The sequence below is a fragment of the Peromyscus maniculatus genome, chromosome 1 (genome assembly GCF_049852395.1).
Source record: "Peromyscus maniculatus bairdii isolate BWxNUB_F1_BW_parent chromosome 1, HU_Pman_BW_mat_3.1, whole genome shotgun sequence".
Taxonomy (NCBI): Eukaryota; Metazoa; Chordata; class Mammalia; order Rodentia; family Cricetidae; genus Peromyscus; species Peromyscus maniculatus.
The window spans coordinates 6988185-7013440 of record NC_134852.1 but is presented as its reverse complement, the minus strand read 5'-3'; the positions used below and the strand labels follow the sequence as shown (position 1 = coordinate 7013440).

The window sequence follows — 25256 nt, the reverse complement described above, 5'->3', positions numbered from 1 at the left end:
TATGTTGCCACATGTTCCATGGCTTTACCTGTATATCATTACATGGTGCTCCTTAGGTGGCTCACTGGCATCTCCTGACTCAGTCTTCCTCTTCCCACAATTTTTCTTGTTTGCCTATCCTGACTATACTTCCTGCCTGGCTACTGGCCAATCAGCATTTTATTTATCAGTCAATCAGAGTAACACATTCACAGCATACAGACTGATATCCACAGCATTAACCCCTTTCTTTTTTTTCAAAAAGGAAGATTTTAACTTTAACATAGTAAAATTACATATAACAAAACAGTTATCAAGCAAGAATTATAGTTACAATATCTAGTCTATTTGTATTTGGCAAAATTAAAGAAAATATTCTATCTATCCTATATTTGTTAGTCTAAAGTTTTATGTCTAATTTATCTTTTATCATAACCAAGGGAAATAATTATAGCTATCTAGTCTTCAACTGCATCAAAGAACTCAGAATGATATAATATTATCTAAGTAAACAGGTAGAGCATTGTAAGCAACTTAGACTAGGTCTTCCCACTCAACTCCTCAATTTTCAGGACCCTTATTCATGCTTGTTCAGATCAGTTCTGAATTATTCTGGTTCATGCTACATTATATTAAGGTGACTTCATCATTCAAATTTCAGCTTTATTGAGATATAATTGACAGAAGGTATATATTCAGGGTAAAAATGTTTAAAATGTTTTACATGCATCTTCATATGCACATATGTTAACAATGAAAAAGATGTCCTGAATTTGAAGGAGAGTAGAGAAGGATCTATGGAAATGTCTGAAAGGAAGGAAGGGAAAAGAAAAATGCTGTAATTATAGTGCAATCTCAAAAATGAAAACTAAAAGACAACACAAAAAACGAAACTTTCTTCATTCCTTTCTTCTCTCCTCATTTTATTCATTGGTCACTAACAAAGCATTTGCCTTTTTTATAAAATGCAGGGCAAACAGAATCAGAGTCCTCAAATTTCTCAGGATTTCCTAAAAACTGGTCATGTCTGTGCTATGACTATGCACCTGAGACAGATCTTGTTTTCTGGCATCCCTGAATCCTCCCTCTCCCACAGAATGCAGAGTGTGGATCTCCCTGGATTGGTAGAGGCCAGAGTATGTTCTCAGGTTGGACTTTTCTGCCTGGAAGAAGGGAGGTTCACATGTCCCTGTCTCGAGGTCACAATGCAGAGCTGGGCATAGGTCACATCATGTGGCTCCTCTGTTGTAGCTGCCTGCAGTGGGAAAGTATAGAAGAAGGTCTATGTTGGGCACCGGGAGCATGGGGCACTAGAGAAGTCAGGACCCACCTGCTCATCTATCACTTGATTTCCTTTTGACTGTGTGTCATTTGAGGCCAATAATTCCTTTGGCATGAGAGAAGAAGAGGTGATCTCTGTCCTTCTGAGTCTCGAGGGCTTCACCTGGGCATACAAGTCTTTGGAGGGAACTTCCTCATGTTGTCTCTGCAGCAGAGAGACAATGTAACAAAGGGAGTTGGCCTGGTGTCCCAGAGGCTCTCCACCCATTCTTCCACAGGGAGCAAGAATGATACTTCAGACATTTTTATCAAACTAAACTGTTGCTGATGGGGTCATCTGGGACTTTCTAGGGACTTTGAGTGCCTGCCATTTACTTCTCTGTGCTTCTGAAATATTATCCTGACACACTGATGTCCTCTCCACTGCCTCCCTCTTTTGGAAAGAGAATGTCCCTACCCCAAGGACACTTGGATCTACCATGCTCCATACCCATATATGCCATGTCATCACAGGTTTGTATGAAACTCTACCCAGGCTTCTCCACAGAAGGCTTCTTACAAATTCCCTTTAAATTCACACTGATCATCTCTGCCTCACATAACTCAACCCATATCCTCTAATATATTTCCCTCATACACTTTGCACTGCTCAGTCTCAGTTTATTTCCATATCATTTCCCATCTGAGCTGGTCACAATGGGTAGAGAGTTCTGTCCCTGGCTATATCTGCAGCCCTTACAGAAGCATGGTCAAGAGGGAGACATGGGAGCTGGGGAGAGAGTCAAGCAGCAGAGTGGTTGCTATGCAAACATGAGCACCTGAGTTTGACCCCCTGTGGCTGCATAAAAAAAGGCCAAGCAGTAATTCACATGCCTGGGACCTAAGTGATGATGAGGGAGCAACTGATGCCCAGTGCTCAGTGGCACCAATCCACCCAAATAAATAGCACCATGGAAATGAAAAGAGCCTATCAGAGAAAATGAGTTGGGGAAAAATAGAAGACATCAGATGTTGACCCCTGTCTTCTGCTTGTGCTTAAGCACATGTGCACACATTCTCAGGCACATGATTCTCACTTATGTGTGTTGCCTGTTCATTTACTTGTTAGTTTTATCACTAGAGTTTAAACCCAAGGCCTTAGACATCTAAAGTAATCACTTTACCATTCAGCTACAACTTATGACCCTCATATTCTCTTCTGAGCCCTTAAAATCATTCTAGAAATCAGACAGATGTTGAGAAGTCAGAAAGTTGGGGCCATATTGTCAAAAGTAAACAAAGAATGAGACCATAGCATACACAATATAGGTGCTTCAAGAAACAAGGAGCCAGCTATGGATGATACGAAGGTCTGAAAAGGGGGAGAACAGAGATTGCTTTGGCATTATATTGGATCATAAGTTCTTAGCATTTTGGATAATCAAGAGTCTCACCAGGACATCCAGCTCCATGCTGGTTGCAGGCTGTGTGACCTTCACATTAGCATCTGTCATAACAAAACATGCAGGTCTTCCCCTGGCCAGATTCCCAGGACATCTCATTTCCCCAGACTCCTGCTATATCCCAAATATGGAAAGATAATTTGTAGTGGGGTGAGGGTACATAGAAGGGGTTCAGCATCCCAGACCCTCCACCAGCCCTGTTATGCTATAATGTCAGACATCTCCCTCCTGGGCCCTCATTTTCTCACACAGTATTTCTTCCTGGGTGGCAGGAGTTGGGCTGGAGCTGGAAGAAACAAGAAGACAAATGTCAGTGAAGGAAGTTGGGCAGATGTGGTCTATGGTCCTGGGCATGAGTTACCTGTTCTGCAGTCTTTTGTCCCTGTTTACTGAATCTGCAGGAGGCTGCAAGTCGGTCTTTGCCTGAACTGCAAGAGAGGAAGGAGCCTCAGCCAAGGGGCTGTGGAGCCCCTTACCTAGCACCTTGAGGACTAGAAGGCACCTTTGCAACTCATTGCACATATGCTAAAAATCTTTCAGGAGTTGATAAAGTCTATACAATACAGGATATTACACATGTTTCCAGAGAACATTTTGTGTTCAGATTGTGCAGACATGTTTCTAAGCTAGTCTAAGCTGTCCCAGTCTGGGCTTTCAGTGAGGCTGGTGCCCTGAGCCCCTGCTTGGATAGCCCAGAGTGGGACCCACTCCCCACTGAGACCCAGGCTTCCCACATCCTACTCACCTCCCTTTCTGTTTTTCTTCTGATGCCTGAGTGTGAGCAGAAGGGAGATGGTGAGGAGGAAGAGCAGTAGGAAGAAGGCCACAGAAACTCCGATCACGGTCTTTTGATAGCTTACCAGTCCTAGGGGACAAGGGACATCATGAATGAGGAACTGTAAATGAGAATCTACTGTGTGAGAATAAAGAAGCAATCAGAGTCTGCATGGAGCTGCACTAGGTCCCCTGCATCTATATTATGGTTGTTGGTTTGGTGTTTGTGGTGATTTCCGACAGTAGTGATGAAAGTGTATCTGACACATTTGCCTGCCTTTAGGATGCTCTTCTTTCTGTTGGGTGACCTCACCCAGCCTTGATGTGACTGTCTATGTCTGATGTTACGGTATCATATTGTGCCATGTTCAATTGATGCCCCTCAGTGGCCTGCTCTTTTCTGGTGCAGGGGTAGTGAATCTGAAGCAGAGTGGACATGAATGAGTCGAGGGAGGGGAAGCTGCAATTGGGATGCATTGTATGAATGAGCAATAGAGAGATAGATAGATAGATAGATAGATAGATAGATAGATAGATAGATAGATAGATGATAGATAGATAGAAAGAAAGAGAGAGAGAAAGAGAAAGAGAAAGAAAGAAAGAGAAAGAGAAAGAAAGAAAGAAAGATGGTAGAAAAAAGAACCTACTGTGCGAGTACCCCAGTGTTGGGTCTTTGTATTTGCTGTATCTCATTCTCATAGCCATGCAACACATGACCATCTCTGAAGACTTTCAGTTTTCCTGCCCTAGATCAGCCTGAAGGATGGTGCACAGCTGAGGACTGAGTCCAGGATATCTGTCCTCCCACTTTGTTCTGTACACCAGAGCTAAACCTCATGAACAGGAAGGAAAGATCCTGAATGTCCTGTCCTAGCCCTGTACCACACCCCAACACAATGTCTTCAACACAGTGGTAGATGGGGCAGAACCACTGTGGAACAGAGTTCTAGAATCTTTCTCTATAAGTATGTGAAACAGATGAGATCATCATTAAAAGGAACTTAATGTCTTTGCCAGGGCTTCTCTATTTACACGTGGAGAAACTAAGAACCACACAAGACAGAGGGTAGTGCATGTCAACCTCTCCAGACAAGAATGTACCAAGCACATAATTAGCTTTATCCCTTCTGGACCCACCCTGCGATAGAGTTCTTGCTTAGACGTCTGCTTCAGATACAACAGGGATGAAGAGCTGTTTTTCATGGCCTGACACACTTGGAGGGTGAAAATCGGGGCAATTGACACCTCATCTCATTTTATGTGTTTCAGCCTAGGACAGATCAACAGGACCACTCTTCGTCAGGATGCCTCCACTGCAGCCTAGCTTCTGAGCCTCTGGGTTTCTGGAGACCATGTTGGGGTCTCTGCTTCACATCTAGTAGCTTAGTCATCAGCCAAGCTGATAAAGGAATGTAGCTCATAGGGACAGAGACTCTGCACACACTCAGGGTGAAACAACTTTTCTAGATTAAAAAAAATCTAAAACATCTATAGAAATGGATTTTTGGACCCTAGGAGACTGTGGGAAATTTTTTGGGGGAATGATGTGTGGAAGCCTGCACTAACTATCTCATATCTTCTCAGTCTCATGTCTACACTGCAGCCTCTTCAGAACCTCCCAGCTTCCTACCTGGAATCTCCTAGGTTCCCAATAAGAGAGTGAGATGGTCATTGAGAAATCTCAGTTCATTTCTAAGTCTCTGCATAGGAGACCCTCTTTTCATAACCCTCCCTTGGATGAACTTACTCCTATCCCAGCCACAAGTTTGCGAGTTCAATTATCCTGAGTAACCCTCTGAGCTAACAAAAGTCAGGATCACCTCACCTGAGACTATGATCTCCACAGGAACACTGGAGTATGACAACAGGTAAGGGAATGAGCTGTTAGAACCGAAACATATGTAAGAGCCCCCAACGGCTGAGGTCATAGCACTCATGGAGAATTCTGCCTCATATTGTAGATCTTGAGACTTTGTTCTTTGTTGCATGTAGGGATGGGCTGCACCTTCCTTGATCAGAAAGAATGTGTCCACTGGGTCTGATGATTGACACAGCAGGGTCACATTCTCTCCTGAGGACACAGTAGTGCCTGGATGCACTGAGATATTGGGTGTGACAGGGAGGTATCCTAAAGACAAAAGAATAAAGTGACTGAAGGACTACAGTCATTGCTTTAAGCCCCCACCCCTCTTTCAGAATCTAGTCTCTATATTCTAAAAGACAGTCCTTTCTCCACTGTCTTGTTCTTAGACCTATTCATCCCTGACATGCTCACCATCATCTTGATGAATCCCAGGTCTCCACCCAGCTGAGTCTGTGCAAAGACTAAATGCAGTACATTGCTCACCTGTGATCATGATGTCTAGAGGGTCACTGGGGGCTGACCACTCAGAGGAGAAGCTCTGTGCACCAAGGCATCTGTATCGACCACCAATAGAGAAATTCACTGAGGCTAAGGTGAAGCTGGCTTGAAAATGTCCAGCCTGGGGCTGATGAACATAAACTTGAGTGAGGTCACTTCCTCCCTCTTTGAACAGAGCAAATCTGTCATAACTTATCTCAGAGGAACACTGGAGTGTCAGGTTCTCTCCAGGGGCCAGGACAGGGACTTTTTGGGTCAGCAAAGTGGGCTTCCTTGACAGCCCTGGAAGGAAGAGAGTCAGGAAGTCATCCACCTGACTCTTGTTACATTCAATATCCCATCCTACTTTGAAAGTGCCGTGGCCTTTTCTACTCTGGATCTTAGGAATCAAGAGTTCCCTTCAGCCATCATGGCCTCAATCCCAACTTGAGGCAGCTGCGCTAATAACAAAGAGTTTCCAGTGTCACTTGGTTGCGGGAACGTGGAGACTTTCTCACCTGAGACGTGTATCTCCAGAAGGTTACTGGCCTCTGACCACACATTTGTGGTATTTGTATAGTTTCCATAACATTGAAAGGGCCCATGTGTGCTGGATGTCACAAGGATCAGAGGAAACAGAGCCTGGGACTGTCCAGTGTGTAATAACTGTGCCTTTTGGAACCTGGAGAACTTCAGATCTGCACCAGTCAAAATGAACCCATCATATCCTTTGAATGAGACACACTGAAGGGTCACATTCCCACCTGAGGTCACCACAGGGCTGGGCAAAGCTGACAGAGTAGGTTTGCCATGGTAAACACCTAGGAGAGGAGCAGGCAGTCTATAACACAGCCAACACTGACTCCAGCAGATGGGCTATGGAAGCACACCTGTGGGAGACTATTTCCTGTGGACAGAGGCAAAGATCGTGACAGTGTCCTCTCACCTGTCACCACCAGCTCCAGGGAGTCACTGTGCTCTGTCCACCCTGTAGATTCATAAGAGTAACAGCGATATTGCCCTGCATGATGCTTTTCCATGGATGTTATGGAGAACATGACCTTTTTGCCAGGACCTTTTGGAGTTTGATGGAACCAGGGTGCTGGACTTCCTTCTTTATACAGGAAATATATTTGGGTTTCGTTGGTCCCCTCACACCAGATGGTCACGGGATTCCCTGTGCTGATGACAGAGCCTGGTTCAGCCCAGAGGGTGGGTTTCTTGAGGTTTCCTATAAGAAAGAAGGAGAGGAAGAGGTGGGACTTTGAGTAGTTTCACAATAAGTCAAACATGCTACTGATCTTGAAATGTACTCCTAAATAACAAAAGGACCAGTAATGTCATGGGAAGACTCAGCCTCATGAGCCTCTCAAGATCTCATCTCACTATGCCCTCCCCTCAGGCAGCACAGTGACTCCCACAGTCTGCATGCTGTGTCAATTATCTCAGGAGCCCTGGATGCTCAGACGTATCACACTTTATGGTCTCGATGGGGAACCTGTGTCAGGTGCAATGTGATTCCACAGAGAGTCTGAGGCTTCCTCACCTGAGACCAGCAGCTCCAGGACCTTGCTCCCTTCTGACCACACCTGAGAGTTATTTGTGTAATAGCCATAGCATCTGAACCTCCACCTCTGGGTAGATGTCACTGGACCCACTGGAAACTCAGCCAGAAACATCCCAGTGTGTGTGTGTCTTGAGCTCTGAGGGATGGAGAACTTCTGACCATTCTTAGTTAAAATGAACCAGTCATATCTCTGGCTTGAGGTACAAGAGAGGGTCACAGACCCTGTTACGTTTACAACAGGATTTTGCATGGCTGACAGGGTGGGTTTGTTGTAGACTCCTAGAAGAAATACACATGGAAAATTAAAGAGGATCACAAAGCCTGAATTGTCCCCAAGGCTGTCCTTTGATGGGAGGTAGTGTTAGTGCAGTCTTTTCTTGAGAGTGACATCTGGGGTTAAGATTTCTGGTGTCTTCTCACCTGTCACCACCAGCTCTAAGTGGTCACTGCGCTGTGACCATCCCGCAGAGGTGTAGGTGTAACAGTGATACCGGCCTGCCTGCACTTGTGTCACAGATGGAATGGTGAGTTTTGCCTTATTGTTGTGGGGTATTGGGGCTTGTTGGTCCCAGGGTCCCGGGCTTCCCTCTTTATATATCACATAGATGAGGGTTTCTTGGGTCGCCTGACACCAGATGGTAACAGGACTCCTTGAGGTGATCACAGAGCCAGGATGAGCCCAGATGGTGGGTTTGTGAATGGTCCCTGCAAAGAAGTAGGGGGGGGAGGAGCATCTGTTAGGAGACTATCACAGAGGTCATCTTTGCAGGGACATGTAATCTGATCTGCAATACCAAAAGGACACTTAAAGATCACACTTTTCTCTGGATCTTAGGTTATATTGTTACTGTCAATCCTGGTTTCCACACCTCATGTCTAGCTGTATCACACATTTTATGACATTGGGTTCAGTAGTCTTGGCTCTCATTCACCCACCACATACCAGGTCCTTTCGTGGGATCCTGCATCAGTTATAATATCCATCAAAGGGAAGTCCTGCATTTCCTTACCTGAGACCAGAAGCTCTAAGACACTACTGGGCACTGACCACATCTGGGAGCTGCTATTGTAATACCCATAGCATGTGAACCTCCACCTCTGCTTGGGGGTCACAGGACCCACTGTGAACAGGGCTCCAAATTCTGTGAGTATATTCTGTGAGCACAAAGTCAGGGAGAACCTCTCATCTTCCTTCATCAGAATAAACATGTTATATTCATGTTGTGACACACATTTAAGGGTCACATTTCCTCCTGTGGTCACCACTGGGCTGGGAAGGGCTGACAGGGTCACACTGCTGTTGTGAACTCCTAAGAGAGAAGAAGGCAAGAAACATACATGAATGTGTAGTGTGTTTAAACAGGCCTTCAGATGAACTCATCATAAAAACAGTTTCCAGATCCACTTCCTGACAACTATCTGACCACAGACAAAGGCCTCTATTTATTAATTTCAGTAATGTTTACCATATCCTCATATCCCCATATGACCCGTATGAGAAGCATTTTCCCCTCTTCACATATTTAAAAAAGGGGACCCTACTGTGAACATACTCCTTTCCTCAAGGCAGATGCTGGGGTTGTAGAGGGATCCTCTTACCTGTCACCACCAGCTCCATGTAGTCACTGTGTTCTGTTTTGCCATTGGGCCTTTTATATTCACACCTATATAGGCCTGCATTGTTCCACTCAACTGACGAGATAAGGAATTCGGTCACGTTCTCAGTTTCTATAAGGGTTGTTGGTGCCAAGCATTCTGAACTTCCTTCTTTGCAGAGATGATATTCCTTGGCCTCTAAGGGCCCTTGACAGACGAATGTCACCTGGTTTCCAATGGTTACCACATTTCTTGGAACTGCTCTAAGTGTAGGTTTAGAGAAGACCCCTGCAAGAAAATTGATAGGTGGTTCCTCAGAACTCTCCCTCAGATACAAGCTGCCAGATACAAGACCTCTTCAGGCATCCCCAGCATCACCCCACACCTCCTGTTCTCGCTCTACTCTGTTCAAGAGTGACCATTAGTCTCCACAAAGGATACCCAATTTGGTACAGGTGAGAAGACACTTACCTGCCAGTGCAGGGATCCTGAGGACCAGACACAGCCCTGAAAGAGAATCACCTGTTTTTACACAGAAATATGAGCAGGCCCTCCACTTCCCAATGCCATCTAAGCTGCTGAGACTTCCTGATGGGCCAAGGCATGGCTGTGAGGTGGATTGCCTTTCAGACAAGAATTCTCCCTCCCCATCTTAGAATCTCACCAACATGCAGCAGGACCATGAGAAAGATGGTCATGGCATCTTCCAATTGTCACAAGTTTGCAGATAGCTGGTCTCTTTGCCAAACGGAAAGAAACCAAGTTGGTGTTCTATGCAGGCTGTCTTCTCCTTCCTGTCATGAGGATGTAATACTAGCACCCCGGAAGAAGAGGAACTACTCTTTCCAGGCACCTGACCCTTACTTCCCCAGTGCTGTGGTGGGTTGGGCTACAGAATATGCGACTTGTCTCTTCCTGGTTCTTTAGTTTTTGTTTTTGTTTCTGAGACAGAATCTCTTGAATCTCATGCAGGTTTCAGACTCATCCTCCTCAGCTTCCTGGTGGCTGGGATTACAAGCCCAAGTCTGATTGTGGTCTTTTCCTGCAGAACATCTCCATTGTTACCATCCACTTCTGCCTGAATGCTTGAAGTCACCATGAACCAGGACTTAAAATGAAATAAACCTGGTGTCTTCATGAGCCAGGGGCTCATGAGGGGGCTCACTGCTCTCAGAGTTTCTTCTTGGTTCTCCATCACTCAATCAGCCAGACCAACCTCATTACAAGTTCTTTACCCTGCCCAGGAGAAGCTTTGGAGATACTGTATGAACTTTTTCTGGGGATATATGATCAATGCCTACTCACCCCAGATGAGACACCAATGACAGAAACAAAGAAAAGACTCCACACAAATCTAGCTAATGAACCAATGAGTTATATTGAGGTTCTTTAGAAGCATGTAGAAGCAATTGGTCAATCTGTTTAGATTTTTTTTGGTGTGTTTATTGAGATGGGGTTTTACTATGTAGCTCTGGCCATGCTGAAACTCACTATGTAGAACAGATGAGATCCAGCAACAAGTCTCACACTCAGCTTTTGAGAAGAGTGTGCTTCACTATGCCCACCAATATTGGGAACTTTTCAGTGGTTGTATCCCTGAAAAAAGCTTTGCCTGCAACTTTTAACTGCCTATAGTTCTGATGGAAAAGGGGCCTCAGGAGCTTCTACACCATGAAGGTATACTGATGGGCTCAATATTGTGCAGGTCACCTATGTGTAATCAGATCTACAGAGACTTCAATAGGACAAGAATATTGCCATGCCTGGAGAGCAGTGTTCTACCAAAGGTAAATGCAGATTGATGCTGCTGGAAGGATACAGACCAGAAGGGGTAGACTAAGCACCTGATCCTTCAGTTCTCCTGGGTGAATACAGAGGAGACTTGCAGGGAGACAGAGAAGAAAATACAGTATTCTCATGGTTCTTGATTTGATGTTATTTTGCTCAACAATCTCCTATACATGTGTTACCCTTTTCTTACCAACATACATGAGAAACAACCTCTCAGCTGTCTTACGTCTTTGGTGTTCCTATTTCATTGTTCAGAATCCTTCCAGTATTTGTAAAGGCTGTTTTTTCGGGGGAGTGTTTTTTGGTTTTTGGTTTTTGGTTTTTCGAGACAGGGTTTCTCTCTATAGCTTTGGCACCTTTCCTGGAACTCGCTTTGTAGACCAGGCTGGCCTTGAACTCACAGAGATCCACCTGCCTCTGCCTCCTGAGTGCTGGGATTAAAGGCGTGCACCACCACCGCCTGGCTAAGGCTGATTTGGTTTAATGCCTGTTCATCCACAAACGTCCACCCCAACTTAAATGTTGATAGCATCTCAACTATGCGTGTCAGCCTGATTCCGATAGTCTAACATCAGCATCATTTTCAACATATTCATGGGTTTATGAGTGTTTCTGACCTGAAGGTTCAAAGACTGGTTATCTTTTAGACTGTATTATACTGTAGTTGGGATTCAAGGCGGTTTGGGTCATGTAAATGTTATGATTAAAGGGCCCCTGTCTGCTCTACTGTTTTGCAGATGGTTCATTCACTAGGTCTGACTGTAAAGATCATGAAACCCATGAGCTGAAAAACAGAACTGAAAACTGAAGTTCCCCAAATGCAGAAGGTTACATGTTTAAGAAAGGAGGCAAACAACTGTGCAGTCCCTGGACCTACCCTTGTGCAGGAAGAATTCCTCCTTGGTGGTGTGTGGTAGGATCAGGGCTGCAAGAGAGTGTTGGTACCTGTGTATGCCCTGTGCTCTGTCCAAAAATAGATCCTGGGATAGTTCATCTTACAGCCTTATGGCCCCAGTGAAACTAAAATAAATTAATTCATATTTTTATCCACAGGCAAGTTGCTTCATGTGTAGGTGTCAGTATTGGTTTGAAAGTCACACTGTATCCACCCCTGGCAGAAGAGCTGCCAGTAGCCCAGGCAGATACTCAAAAGAATTATCTCTGGGCGGGAGAGATAGCTCAGAAGTTACAAGCACTGGCTGCTCTTCCAGAGGTCCTAAGTTCAATTCCCAGCACCCACAGGGTGGCTCACAACCATCTATAGTGAGATCTGGTGCCTTCTTCTGGCCTGCAGGCATACATGCAGACAGAACACTGTATAAATAATAAATAGATAAATCTTTTTTAAAAAAAATAATGCACATAATTTTTAAAAAGTATTATCTCCATCACTAATTCTACTAAGTGATCATGAAAATACCAGTCTTAAGCTTCATTTTCACCTTCAATAAGTATCAATCTGCTTTCTCCTTCTGTAACATGACAATTGATACTGTTTCATTATAAAGAAATGTGGTTAACTTAGCTGATAATTTTGGAAGATATAAGTCCAATATAAATCAATCTGCTCATCCTCTGATGAGAATGCTGTTTGCTGTATCACTAAATGCTAGAGGAACTAAAAGGAAGTGTCCAGGTACAAAAAGAAAAACCATATTGTGGGCATTGAATTGTGTACCGATATACTCCAGTAAGATTTCATCACGATCCCAGGGAAATACAGTATTAACTTTGAAGGTTGATACTCATATGTATAGGAGTTTCTTGACTTAGGCATGGCCTTAGAGGTCTTTCCACCATACACACCCACATTTGAAGTCCAGACTTCAGCATGTGAACCTTAACAGGGAAGCCTGTTGTATGAAACTATTCCTGGGGGCTGTGAACAAACATCTATTCATGCTAGATAGAGAACATATGATAGATGAAAGTGAGGAGAACATCAAAGTAAGGAGTTGTTTACAGGAATAAAAAGAACTAAAAGGCAGCTGAATCACTAAATAAAATGCCAGAATGGGTGACAACTCACAAAAACTAGAATGCTGGAGTACCCTGAGCAACCTATAGGTTGCTCAACAGGTTACACGGTATCCTTTCCAGGTAGCACAGCCAGGGGACAGCAACAGGAACATCTCAAGACAGAATTTTTTCGAGTTGATAGAAGAAGTAATAGTGGGGAAGTAAGAGCTAAAGGAGACCACTCTCTTTCTGGGTTGACTAAGGAGTGAATAGGATCGTTACAAGACAGAAGATCACAGGAGACGGAGGTTTCCGGAAATGTTGACGAGACCTAGTAGACACAATGAAGGAAGCTCACCCCCATTATGGCTTGGGTTGTGCTTTAGTTTCCTGTAATTTTGTTTATCTGACTTCCTCATTGCTAGAAAAGTCTTCCCCTCCTTATTGCCCTTCTTCACCTAAACCTCACCAATTCTTCCTCCTAAACCCTTCTCTCCTGAGCACAGCTCCTCATCTGGCACTGCAGATTCTGTCTCAACATTCCAGGCACTGATGCTTACTGCAGGAATGTCACTAGCTTCCATGTAAGACAATACAACACTTAAAATTTATAAACCACAGCAGAAGATAAACTCTTTGTTCCTGCCCTAGGGTAGGATTATGTTAATGCCCTTTCTTGCTGGGCTACTGTAGGAATCTACCAGTCTGATGAGCTGGAGGTGTTTTAAAATCTGGGTTTCAATTTTCAAAGTAAGAAACAGTCAATAAAGTGGGTTAAGAAAACTAAGGATCAGTGAAAAAGCTGTACAGAAACATCATAATTTATAATCTAATTAAAAATAGGATTTAAAAAGAGTTGTAATAGAAGCACCCAACATAGATGGGTAATGCCCAGAAGCAACAGGTTATTAAACAAAATTTCAGAGCCAGGTATTTCTGAGTCAGAGTTCTCAGTCAAGGAGAACCCAGAAGCATCCACCATAAGAACACAGTGTATTATGATAAATGAAGACTCCATGGGAATAGGAAGAAGCAGAGTGCTAAAGAGGTCCCCAGAAATCCACAAAGATGACTCCACTATAGACTACTGGCAATGGTCGAGAGGGTGCCTGAGCTGACCTACTCTGGTGATTGCATGGCCAAACACCCTAACTGTCATGATAGAACTCTCATCCAGTGACTGATAGAAGCAGATGCAGAGATCCACCGCCAAGCTCCAGCCGGAGCTCCAGGAGCCCAATTAGGGGAGGGATTATATATGAGTGAGAGATATTGAGATCTTGATTGGTAAAAGTACAAGGACAACTAGCCAAGCTAGTGGAAACACATGAACTGTGAACCAGTAGCTGAGGAGCCCCCATGGAACTGGACTAGGCCCTCTGGATAAGTGAGACAGCTATTTAGCTTGAACTGTTTAGGAGGCCCCCAGGCAGTGAGACAAGGACTTGTCCTTGGTGCATGCGCCAGATTTTTGGAATCTAGTGTCTATGCTGAGACACTTTGCTCAGCTTTGGTGCAGGGAGGAGGGCCTTGGACCTGCCTCAACTGAATGTACCAGGCTCTGCTGACTCCCCAAGGGAGATCTTGCCTTGCAGGAGGTGGGAATGGGGGGATCGGATGGGCGGGGAGACTGGGGGGTGGGAGGAGGAAGGACAGGGGAATCCATGGCTGATATGAAAAACAAATAGAAAATCTCTTAACTAAAAAAAAAAAGAATACAGGGTATTGTAATCAGTTTTGGTTTCCCATCAAATAATTAGACCCAATTGATGAAGATATCATAAACTTTGGGTGTGTAATATGCAGAAATCAAGCTGAAAATGGCCTGAAATTTTCCTCCTTTTCACTAGCTTCATAATCTGGAATGTGCTGTGTAGGCTTCTAAGGGAGGAAAGGCACCAATGTTTCTACCTAGCTATGAAGCCTATGTCCTATATACGTGCCAGAAAGGCTCCATCTGCCTACTTGTGCATGACTGTTAAAGGAAGAGCTAACTGCTTTCTTTGGCACATGATGTGTGTTCGACAGGAGAGCATCCATGCATGGTACTATAAAAAATGGGTAAAAATTCACTTCAGGACACATTACAGGCCCTAGAGACATATCTGCTACTCTTATTTGGCTAAATGCACATGGTGCCAAACTGCCTTAGTTATATTTATATGAAGAGATTAGTAGCATTCTCAGTGTTAATCACCCATTTCTGTATACACTCGGTAACAGTCAACTGATAGCACAAACTAGAAGTGTGTCGAAGCGTGAGAATAAGTGACTGTGCAGTGCTTTGATCTAATCAGCACATCTACATCCTCCTCTCAGTGGTTCAGGGAACATGGAAGAAGAAAGGGGAGGGATGAAGAGCAGTGCTGTGAAATACTGTCTCCTGAACAGAATGTCAGATCATACTGATGAACTCTAATTATGGTTACCACACAAGACTGACCTAAGCCCGAATTGTCAATATGTGAACATTGTTAAAGGAAGGGATCACGAGGCCTCTCTCCGTTACTTTTCCTGCTACTATGATAAAATACTTAGGAAAGTGGAAGAAACTTAAAAGGATAAAGGTTTTTTATAGCTCACAGCTCCAGGATAAAGAAGAGAAACCAAGGCAACAGAAACTGGGAGCAGCCAGAAGCGTTATATCCACATACAAGATGCAGAGAAGGATGAATGAACACAGGTGGGTGCTTGATTCGCTTTCTTCATTTTATACACACCAGTACCAACTTGTCCCAAAAATATTCCCAAGCACAGTTAAAACGGGACTTTCCAAGTTAATCACATTAATCAAGATAATACCTCAGAAACATGTCAAGAGACTTAGGAGCCATGAAGGACTGTTGGAGGTCTATCCATGCTCTCTATACCTCTGTGCTGAATTGATCAGCTAAGTCTTCTTGCTTACCATCTCCTTCTTTACAGTGTCCTGGTTTTTTCTCCATTGGGCTTTGTGTCTTCAGAGCCCCAAGTTCTCACTACGGGTTTCACACAATTAACAAGATCAAGGGACCGTGAAAATGGCGTGTTCACACTTGACGTTAACAAAACAGCTAGGCTGCATAGGGGTCACCTTTTCATGGATCTCAAATATTCCAATAATCAATTGAGGACTAAACAAATATCCTATATTGTGAGAATGTAAATATATATCATAGTTTGATGGTGTCCAGCCTTCTCACACAGAACCAGTCAGGGAGGGCAAAGGTCCATGTCTGCTATAATCGCCGCCTCTGGTTGTTTCCAGCATGGAACAGGCTGACCTTGGTATGCAGGAATAAGCTGGGACTTCAAGGTGCCAATGCAAAGGTTTATACACAACAAACAACAAACGTCCCAGACCAGGACTTATTTAACAAAATGATATTTTGAAAACAGTACCAACTGCATCCAACCAGATAGTCACTTTAAACACTAGACAGCAACTTTTTTATAAATTATCAGACTCTCACAATGAGTTTGTGATGAATACATAATGGTTTGAAAGTATAGATTTTTTTAGGAGCATCATTTTTTTTGAGACAGGGTTTCTCTGTGTAGCTTTGTGCCTTTCCTGGATCTCACTCTGTAGACCAGGCTGGCCTCGAACTCACAAAGATCCGCCTGTCTCTGCCTCCCGAGTGCTGGGATTAAAGGTGTGCGCCACCACGGCCCAGCCCAGGAGCATCATTTATATTCAGTTATTTTTTCATTCTAGAATCTGACTTGTGCTCATTCTTTTATTGATATTGTATTGAGTCAAATTCCTTGTTCATAGTAACAACACCCACAAAAAAGCAGATGCTCATAATGGAAAATAGGGAATGTGGTAATTTATAATAAAGGGAAGTATGACAAGAGACTGGGGGAAAGCAGAAAGATACACAGAGGAAAAGACTCAAACCTGATGGGACAACATGTTCCCCATATCAGACTGAAAAGGAAGGAAGGAAAACCTTCAAAGTCCACTGGAAGGTAGAGGATAAGAGCCTTAATGTGGTGGTAGAAGAGCTCTCCACACCAACATTTAGGTCTTTTCCTGCACCAAAAATATGTTTGACTCCTGGATCTTTTCTCACAAGTGATTCCCAATATTAAATATTGAATTCTATGTTAAAAAAAAAAACACCAGAGACCCTCAAATTTGTTTCCTGGATGTAGACACCGTGTATGGCCTGTTGCTATCTCTCTTCTTCACTTCTAGGGTGCAGTCAAGGTTCTTCTCTGGCTGCGGCAAGCTTCAAACACCAAAATCCCAAGAAGTATGAGGATCAAGCCAGACATGCCCAACCGGATGAGGTTCTCCACTGTGTGATCCTGGGGTGGTGAGACTAGAAATTGTTGACAAAATATCAGGACAAATGAAAGCCACCATAAGATAACTGGATTTCTACTCTGAGAGGCCCCCTCCTCAGTATAGAATTTGACCTTCTGTGTCATGCCCAAACCAGAATTTTCCTTACTCACCTGTCAGGGCTTCTGACATGTTTTGTGGTTGTTTGGTGGTCTCAGGTGCTCCTGAGAAACAAAGACATGTTGGATGTGTGAAGTGCTCAAGAGAACTGATTCTTTTTGTCCAATTTCATCTTCTTATTTCCTAGAAATGCATATTAATCTCATCACACAACATCATGGAAATCTGAGTTGAAGCCTAACTGTGCTGTATGAGGCTCCCTCCAGGTCTTTGGCTTGATTTCTTCAACCTGACTATGCACTGAGTTCAGAACTTCTGGCTTAGGCCCCTCTTTGGAATAGAGTTTATCTGATTCCAGAGAGCTGAGATGGAAAAGTGTGGTCTCCCAGTTCAGAATAAGTGAGCCTTCCTGTGCTTCCAGTTCAGCCTGGGTATAGAATACTGGAAGCTAATTGCCCTGGAGATTGTCACCAGCTAGAAACCCAAGGTCCAACCCAAAACTCTTGTTCTCAGGGACACATGTATACCTGGTGCACAAAATAGTGACAGTCTGGGGTTCTCTACCTACAGTCACCCCAAGCAGTTCCAAGGATGCTTCTGTTTAACATCTCACTCTCTAGTCATTAAGTTGTTAATGACACAAATGATACAACCACGAAGACATAAAAATATGCTCACTGTGTACATGAATGTAGATGCATTCTAATAAAGAGCAAACCTAAAAAATCAAATAATAGGCCAATAATAAGCATGTAAAAATGCATTATTTGTCACAATTCCTGGAGAGGCTATGGATTCTAGAAGAGAAACCAATACTGCCATGTTCCTAAACCAATATGATTTCTAACTGCACTCTAAACACTAATCTTTATACCCACAGCAAGTAAAGCTCTCACCCCTCATAGAAGAAGTTTCTATTGCCACAGATGGGGATGATTATAGAGATCCACAACTTGTCAAAAAAAGAATAAGTGACATTAATGTGCCTAGTCCAAACGGATACTTCTATAACCTAAACTATATATATAAAATAAAGAAACATTGAGGAAGTGATGTAAAAAGTTTATAAGAGCCAAGTGAACAAGATTCCTGCTACACAATAGAGTCTTCTAGACATGACATGGAAGCTACAACCATGAAATATCAAAAATATGTGTGTCTAACAAGACCTACATAATGACCACATGGACTCCATAGTCACTTGCTCCCTTGCACATCATGGGACCAGAGCAAACTAACCAGACCAGATAGAAACTGGTGAATAAAAAGAAGTGGAGACAAGCCACATGGTGAATCTATGACGTCTTCAGATAAAATTGTTTGAAGACAAAGGAAGAAAATGGAAAAATCCAAAGAAACTCAAGCTAGGACGTAGGCTGTTCATATATGTGTATGTGTGTCTGCATGTGTGGTGTGTAACAATAATAATAATAATAACAATAAAAATGAAAGTCAGAGATCAAATTTGAGAGGAAATAAAAGAAACACAGAGTGAGATAATGAATAAAATGGGTAGAAATTATTTAAATACAACACTAATATATGAAATCATCTAAAATGTTAAATATATATATAATCATACAATATTATAGATAGATTTCTGTAATTATAAATACATATGAACACAAACAAAATTATACATCTATATGTGTAAGTTATATGCTGCCATGCAATTTCAAATGTATTTATTTGAAGGAAAAAATTCTTTGTGCAGGAAAATTGTAAAAAACTGGGTGCAACTGGAGTTCAATATATTAAACCAAATAAATGAGATGCAGAAAGATTCATGTCATGTTTTCTCTCACATGAGGATCTGAATTTATAGCTACATAAAATCACATATAATGAATATAACATACACCTATCATATACATATCTATTCATTTATTATATGATAATATGGAGATCACCGAGTTGATCCCAGAATAGCAGAAGGAACACTGGAGTCACATGAAAACCCATCTATCTTCTAGACACCCATGTTTCACTCTCACTGCCCTCCCTCCCTAGTTTCTGTATCTTGGGTCCTTTTGTCTTCATGCACTGTGTCAACCGGATTGAGAGCCCTAAATCTCCTAGATCCTTTTCAGAGGCAATATCTTTCAATAGACAAGCTGGGCTGCCTTACCTGACACCAGGAACTCCAGAGGGTCACTGGGTTCTGACCACACCTGGGGTTTATTCAGGTAATAGCCATAGCATCTGAATGTCCTCTGCTGTCTGGAGGTCACAGGCCCCACAGAGAACAGTGCCCGGAAACTGCCATTAGAGTATATGTACTGTGAGTCTAGGGTCCAAGAGAACTTCTGTGGTTCCTCCTTAGTCAGAGCAAACCTATCATACCCAAGCTGTGAGACACACTGGAGGGTCACATTCCCTTCTAATCTCACCACTGGACTGGGCAGGGCTGACAGACTGGGTTTTCTGTAGAATCCTAGGGAAAAAGAGAGCATCCTGTTAAATGAACCAGCACCTCCTGATTTGCCTTCTCACACATCCCAGAGGGAAGATTCTTTCCTAAGGAGAGAACCTTGGAATGGAGACCCTGGGTTTTCACTTACCTGTCACCATCAAGTCTAGAAAGTCACTGCGCTCTGACCAGCCAACCTGGGTCTTATAGTAACAGCGGTATCTCCCTGCATGGTTCTCTTGAATAGATGGGAAGAAGAACTTGGCCTTATTTCCAGGCTCCAGAGGGGTCTGTGTTTGCCAGGGATCTGGACTGCCCTCTTTATAGAGATAGTATTCCTGGGCGCTTGAGGTCCCCTCACATGAGATGGTCACTTGCATGCCCCTGGTCATCACAGAGCCTGGTTGAGCTCTGAGTGTGGGCTTGCCAATAGCTTCTGCAAGGAAATCAACAGCTTGATCCCAAGACATTGGCCTTCTAATCTCATCCCTCAGCCCCAAGAACCTCTGAGTATAACCCAAGCGTAGTCCACAACTATTGTTCTTTATCCCTCCTGCCCAGGGTTGGTTTCTGGTCCACAGGAGAAGAAATCACCTGACCCACACTCACCTACTGGTACATGGGTCGTGGAGAACAGGGTCAGCCCTGGAAGAGAATACTCTCTGTGAGCTTTGCCCTCCAAATCAGAGTAGATCCTCCCCTCCCCACAGGTTCCTGCTCCCCTTGGGTTTCCTGACAGCCCAGGGTTTAGCTATGAGGCATGTTCCCCACCACCACCTAATCACAGTATCCCTTCCCATAATTTATATCTCACCAAGATAGAACAGGGCTATGAAGGCAATAGTCATGGCATCTCCTTCCAGTGGCTAAAATGATGATTAGCAGGGCCAGAGAGTCTGGTCATATGGACAAGCAGTACAAGGTGTGGCCTTGGGAGGACAAATATTCCTCATCACATGATGGCTATTTCTTCATCTCCACAGGAAAGGGAAGTAGCCTCACAGGCGTCTGGCTCCCATGTCTCCAGCAGTATATCTTGTGTTAGTTTCAGATTCTCTTCAGTACTTTTTTTCTTCATTTTTCTTTACTGAGAAATTTTCTACTCACTCCACATACTATCCACAGAGATGATGTCTACCCCAACCTCAACTATGACTGTCATATCCTCATCACACTGAGGACCAGAAAATAGCAGCAAATAGACCTGGCAGCTTCATGGTTCCCATGAAGGTTAGTCTGGCTGAAGGCTCACTCTTTCCCCCACTCAGTGCCTCCTCGCTGGATTTCCTTCACTCTTCAGCCTATCCATTTACACAGCATTAAGGGATGTCTACTTTGGCCAGTCATCTCCCTAGCCCTAGAGATGCTTTGGAAGATTGATGCTGCCAGGAAGACACAAAGCAGCAGAGATACTCTGAGCACCTGACTGCAATCTCACATGGAGCTCCATCTCAGAGATGAGCCTAGGGAGTTTCAAAGATAGTGGGTGGAAACATGACTGTTTTCCCACTTCTTGCAATTCTGGACTAAATAATTTCTGAAGTTCCTTCCTTCTAAAATGTTTTTATTGTTTATTTTCATGCTTTGTCTAGGTGTACGCAGTGCCCATAGATACAAGAAAGAAGTGTCCTATAAATGAAGTTGCAGTTATGAACCACAGTGCAAGTGCTGGGACTTGACCCAGGTTCCCTGGAAGAACAGCCAGTACTCTAAAGATTGAGTGGTCTCTCCAGCGTCTCTATCTGTCTCTTAATACCTGCCATCTGTCATTGTTTGGGATCACAAGCATGTGCCACCATGCCTAACTTGAGCTTCTTTTTATTGCCACATGCCCCTTGTCTCTAAACAATTTTATCGGAAGATATTGCTGAATCACCATGTGGTTTGTCTCCACTTCCTGTTGTTCACTGGTTGCTGTGTGATCTGTGATGCCAGGATGGGGGGGTGGAGCAAATGACAGATGTCAAGATGCTGGAGCAAAGAAAATTCTAAAGGGAAGTTTTCAAGCACTCAAGAGGTGTAAAAAGAGGGGTTCTAATGACCTTTTTTTCAGGAATTCTAGAGGCAAATGAAGTCTTGACTCATCCTATTTTAGAGTCAAAGGTAAACATAAAATAATTGCAGTGATTCAGATAGCACCCTTATACACAAACAATGGAGAACTTTGAAGTGCTTAGATGAAACTTCCTTAAGCGAAGGTTGAAAGGTCAAAAGACAGAGTTTGTTGTGTAGGCCTAATATATTTCCCTTTTCCCCAAGCCTTGGCAAACAACTCTCATTTTAAATTGGCATTATGATGTAGAGCACACTAATTGATCATTTCTCCTGAAGCCCAAAACATAAAGAAATCTCACTCTGTTACAACAATGCATCAATTTCTTCTCTTTCATGGGGTTATAAACATCATCACAACAATTTTCCAGTACATCCCTGAGGACTTACTAACTAAAGTAGAGTTCAGGTTATCCATTCTCACAGAGCTCTGAAATAAATCAGACACCACAATACACTAAATAACTGAATGGACTGATAAAACTGAACTGAAAGACACCTTTGAATCAGAGGTCACTTGGGTTGTGAAAGAGAACAAAACAGAACAAGAAGTGCTTTCAAAGCAGAGGGCAGTCCAGGAACAAAACTACATAATAGAGGAACTCCATTGTGTGTTCAATGAGAGAGACATGGAGAGAGCTGGGGAGTCAGGAAAGGGAACACCTCCAATAAAAATCACTTGACTATCTCCATCTCAGGCAGGACCTGGCATTCCTTGTTAAATTAGTGACTCTGAAGAGAGTCACTGAGATCTGGGAACAGAACCAGAGCTCATTCTACAGGCTACCACAAGCATAAATGGCCAGAATCAAGACTCAAGATGACTTACAATGGAGAAGAAAATGCAGAGTTATTGACCTGGCTTTCACCCAAAAGGGCATTCTCTGTGATAGAAGAGCAGGGTGAGGTAAATTATTTCAAAGTGTGCCCCTTCAGATTCTTTCTTTTGGATGTTGGGTGTCTTCAGCCTCATGAAGATATAAATGCTTCAGGTAAATGGAGATTTCCCAATATACAAGGTCTCTTTCTGGCTTCCGTATTCCTTGGTGTTGACTGTGGCTTTTCATCATCTTCCAACTGGCATATATGCTGTGTTACTCTCTAAGTAAGAGTTAGAGGAGAGGTTGTACCTGTAGTTAAGGGTGATTGTTCATTATAAGGATAAAGTTCTGGAAATCCACGTGCCCAATCAACTAACTTGATTCAGTGTGTGTGCATAAGAAATAAAAGAAGAATAATCAATGGGCTAGTTTAAATGATAATGGCCCCAAAAGGCTCCCATATTTAAATACTTGATCTCCAGTAGGTGTTGGAGGAAACATGTCACTGGGAGCAGGCTTTGAAATTTCAGAAACTCATGTCATTCTCAGTGGTCTCTCTCTCTCTCTCTCTCTTCTTATTCTTCCTGCTTGGAGGTCAAAATGTGACCTCTCAGCTGTTCCTGTTCCACCATGCTTTTTGCCTTTCAATCCTCTGAAATCATAAGCCAAATTAAATGTATTCTTCTATAAGCTGCCTTGGAGTATTGTCAGCGCAATAGAAAAGTAAAAAATACAATCAATAAGATGTTTCATATATTTGATCCAAGTTAGAGGAAATTTTTCTATAGCTAGATGAGGACTATTTCAGTTTATTTTGTGAAAGAAACAGGGTACTGGAGTCCTTGACTCTAGAAATTGCATTAGTCTTGAAAAGTGAGGGTCTCAATGATGAATAATGAAATTGTCAAAGAACATCCATAGCACTTGAGGATTAACAGACTGAAGGTCAAAGGGAGCCAGGGGACTTCTAAATCTGGTGGCAATGGAATAATAGAATGATGATGAAGGTCTGGGAATATCATCTACACCCCTGAAGAACTCTAGGTTACTCTGTCTATCATGATCAAACAAATTCAATTCCGTATGGAATTTATTTAGGGAAGGGTTACTCATTTTTACCTGTTTTTACAGAGAGTCAACCCTGCTGGTTTCAGAAGTGTTACTGGATTAGAAGGTAGAGACAAATGATGTTACTTTATTCTGCTGTTAGCTTACTCATTTTATTAAACTCTTCTTTCATGAATTTCTGACTGTGCCTAGTTCCCCATTCCCTTTCTAGGAAGCATTCTAGTGCCCAAGTTGGGTATTATCTTAAGAATTGGATACCCATTAACCAAAATTTGTCTCCAGAGGGAAACTGCAATTTCTCCTATGCAAATAAAAAACTCAGTAGCTCATTGATTCTGATACACAGACCCTTATAGAAAGTCCATAACTCTAAAGCCCAAATTCAACTCAGAGATTATTAGGAATTCCCTCATAAAGTAATAATACCTCATTAGGAAGTCAAGAAGGAATTATAACTTCTGACAGCCCAACTGCTAAGATGCGACTACAGTCTGACTCCTATGCTATCAGCTCTAAAACTCACAATAGAATATTGATTAACTAAAGACTTGAAAGTGTCCAAGGAACCTGTGGTTTCTACACATTTCCTAGTGACAAATTCACATACTCTTTTTACAAAATTTGTTGTTGGGGAAGGGGTTGAATGTCTTATTTAGTTGTTCTTATTATTACTATTATTATTATCATCATTATTATTATTTGAAGATTTAGAGCAAATATGCAGTGTATTATGATCATATTAATCCCTAAATCTATTTGAAGTTCAATTTTGTTCAGGGTATGAGGTCAGAATTCAGTTTCACTATTTTGCATGTTGAAATCTGTGTTGACCATCATCATCTGTTGAATACTTGTATTTCTCTAGTGTCCACTTTTTACATCTTTATCAAAAATCAGGTAACTATGGTTGGATATACTTATATCATAATCCACTATTACATTCCATTTATCTATATAACTCTTGCACCAGTACTGTGCTGTTTTGATTACTATGGCTCAGTAATATAACTTGAAATCAAATATAGTGAGACCTCCTACACCATTCATTTTGTCCAGGGTCTTTTTGGTTATCCTTGGTCTTTCTTTGTGATTCTATATAATTGAGGAAATTTTCTGATGTCTATGAAGAAAGGTCCTGGTATTTTGATTGGGCTTGTATTGAATCTGCAGATTACTTTTGGCAGGATGGTCATTTTTAACAATGTTATTTCCTCCATTCATGTACATGAGAAGTCTTTTCATCTTCAAGTGTCTTCATCAACTTTTTTGTTCAAAGATTTAAAGTTTTCATTATAGTAATCTCTCCCCCACTTGCCTTCCCCCCATCCCACCCCCCATTCCCATCTCCTCCAGGTCAAAGACTCCCCTGGGGATTCAGCTCAACCTGGTAGACTCAGTCCAAGCAGGTGCAGTCCCCTCCTGCCAGGCTGAGCGAAGTGTCCCTGCATAAGCCCCAGGTTCCAAACAGCCAGCTTATGCACTGAGGACAGGTCCCAGTCCCACTGCCTGGGTAGAAAGGCTATTTTTTAAAGTCAATTTCATATACTACTACTTCAATGAAACTACTAATCATTTATAGATATATATATAGAGAGAGATAGATATATAGATATAGTTTTCTGGTATATAGATACATAGTTTTCTGGTAGAATCTCTGGGCTCCTGTATGTACAATATCATATCATTTGCAAATAGGGATAATTTTATTTTTCTTCTTATTTCATATACATTATAGTTCTCAGCATTTTATCTGTAACAATAAACAGGAGGAAGAAACAAAAC

General features: G+C 42.6%; 2 protein-coding genes across 6 annotated transcripts in view; both read right to left on the bottom strand.

The window, feature by feature from the left end:
- The window catches only part of LOC102922245 (leukocyte immunoglobulin-like receptor subfamily B member 3), a 195309-nt gene extending 185099 nt beyond the window's left edge, over nucleotides 1-10210 (bottom strand). The window contains exons 1-16 of one of the 3 annotated variants that reach the window (XM_076568748.1): nucleotides 9645-10205; nucleotides 9452-9487; nucleotides 8984-9268; nucleotides 8395-8694; nucleotides 7805-8089; nucleotides 7364-7663; nucleotides 6764-7048; nucleotides 6336-6638; nucleotides 5824-6120; nucleotides 5302-5604; nucleotides 3448-3567; nucleotides 3064-3130; nucleotides 2951-2988; nucleotides 2694-2746; nucleotides 1310-1465; nucleotides 626-1234 (exon numbers count right to left, since the gene is read on the bottom strand). In XM_076568748.1, coding sequence (XP_076424863.1) covers nucleotides 1124-1234; nucleotides 1310-1465; nucleotides 2694-2746; nucleotides 2951-2988; nucleotides 3064-3130; nucleotides 3448-3567; nucleotides 5302-5604; nucleotides 5824-6120; nucleotides 6336-6638; nucleotides 6764-7048; nucleotides 7364-7663; nucleotides 7805-8089; nucleotides 8395-8694; nucleotides 8984-9268; nucleotides 9452-9487; nucleotides 9645-9678 — 2973 coding nt within the window. In that variant the 5' untranslated portion in view covers nucleotides 9679-10205 and the 3' untranslated portion in view covers nucleotides 626-1123. Of the gene's footprint in view, nucleotides 1-625; nucleotides 1235-1309; nucleotides 1466-2693; nucleotides 2747-2950; nucleotides 2989-3063; nucleotides 3131-3447; nucleotides 3568-5301; nucleotides 5605-5823; nucleotides 6121-6335; nucleotides 6639-6763; nucleotides 7049-7363; nucleotides 7664-7804; nucleotides 8090-8394; nucleotides 8695-8983; nucleotides 9269-9451; nucleotides 9488-9644 lie in introns of those variants that run through there. The other 2 variants (XM_076568753.1, XM_076568749.1) reach the window with 2 other exon arrangements.
- A 5809-nt stretch (nucleotides 10211-16019) lies between these two features.
- Nucleotides 16020-20473, bottom strand: LOC102906895 (leukocyte immunoglobulin-like receptor subfamily A member 5). 3 transcript variants are annotated; one of them, XM_076568817.1, is made up of 6 exons: nucleotides 20348-20471; nucleotides 20143-20178; nucleotides 19685-19969; nucleotides 19252-19557; nucleotides 17177-17227; nucleotides 16020-17026 (listed from the first exon to the last, which is right to left on the bottom strand). In XM_076568817.1, the coding sequence occupies exons 1-6, from the start codon at nucleotides 20379-20381 to the stop codon at nucleotides 16950-16952; spliced, it is 789 nt and encodes a 262-aa protein (XP_076424932.1). In that variant the 5' UTR covers nucleotides 20382-20471; the 3' UTR covers nucleotides 16020-16949. The 3 variants fall into 3 exon arrangements, with proteins under 3 accessions (XP_076424932.1, XP_076424929.1, XP_076424939.1); XM_076568814.1 differs by having other exon boundaries at nucleotides 16020-17040; nucleotides 20348-20469; XM_076568824.1 differs by lacking the exon at nucleotides 16020-17026 and having other exon boundaries at nucleotides 17177-17306; nucleotides 20348-20473.
- Between the last annotated feature and the right edge of the window lie 4783 nt (nucleotides 20474-25256).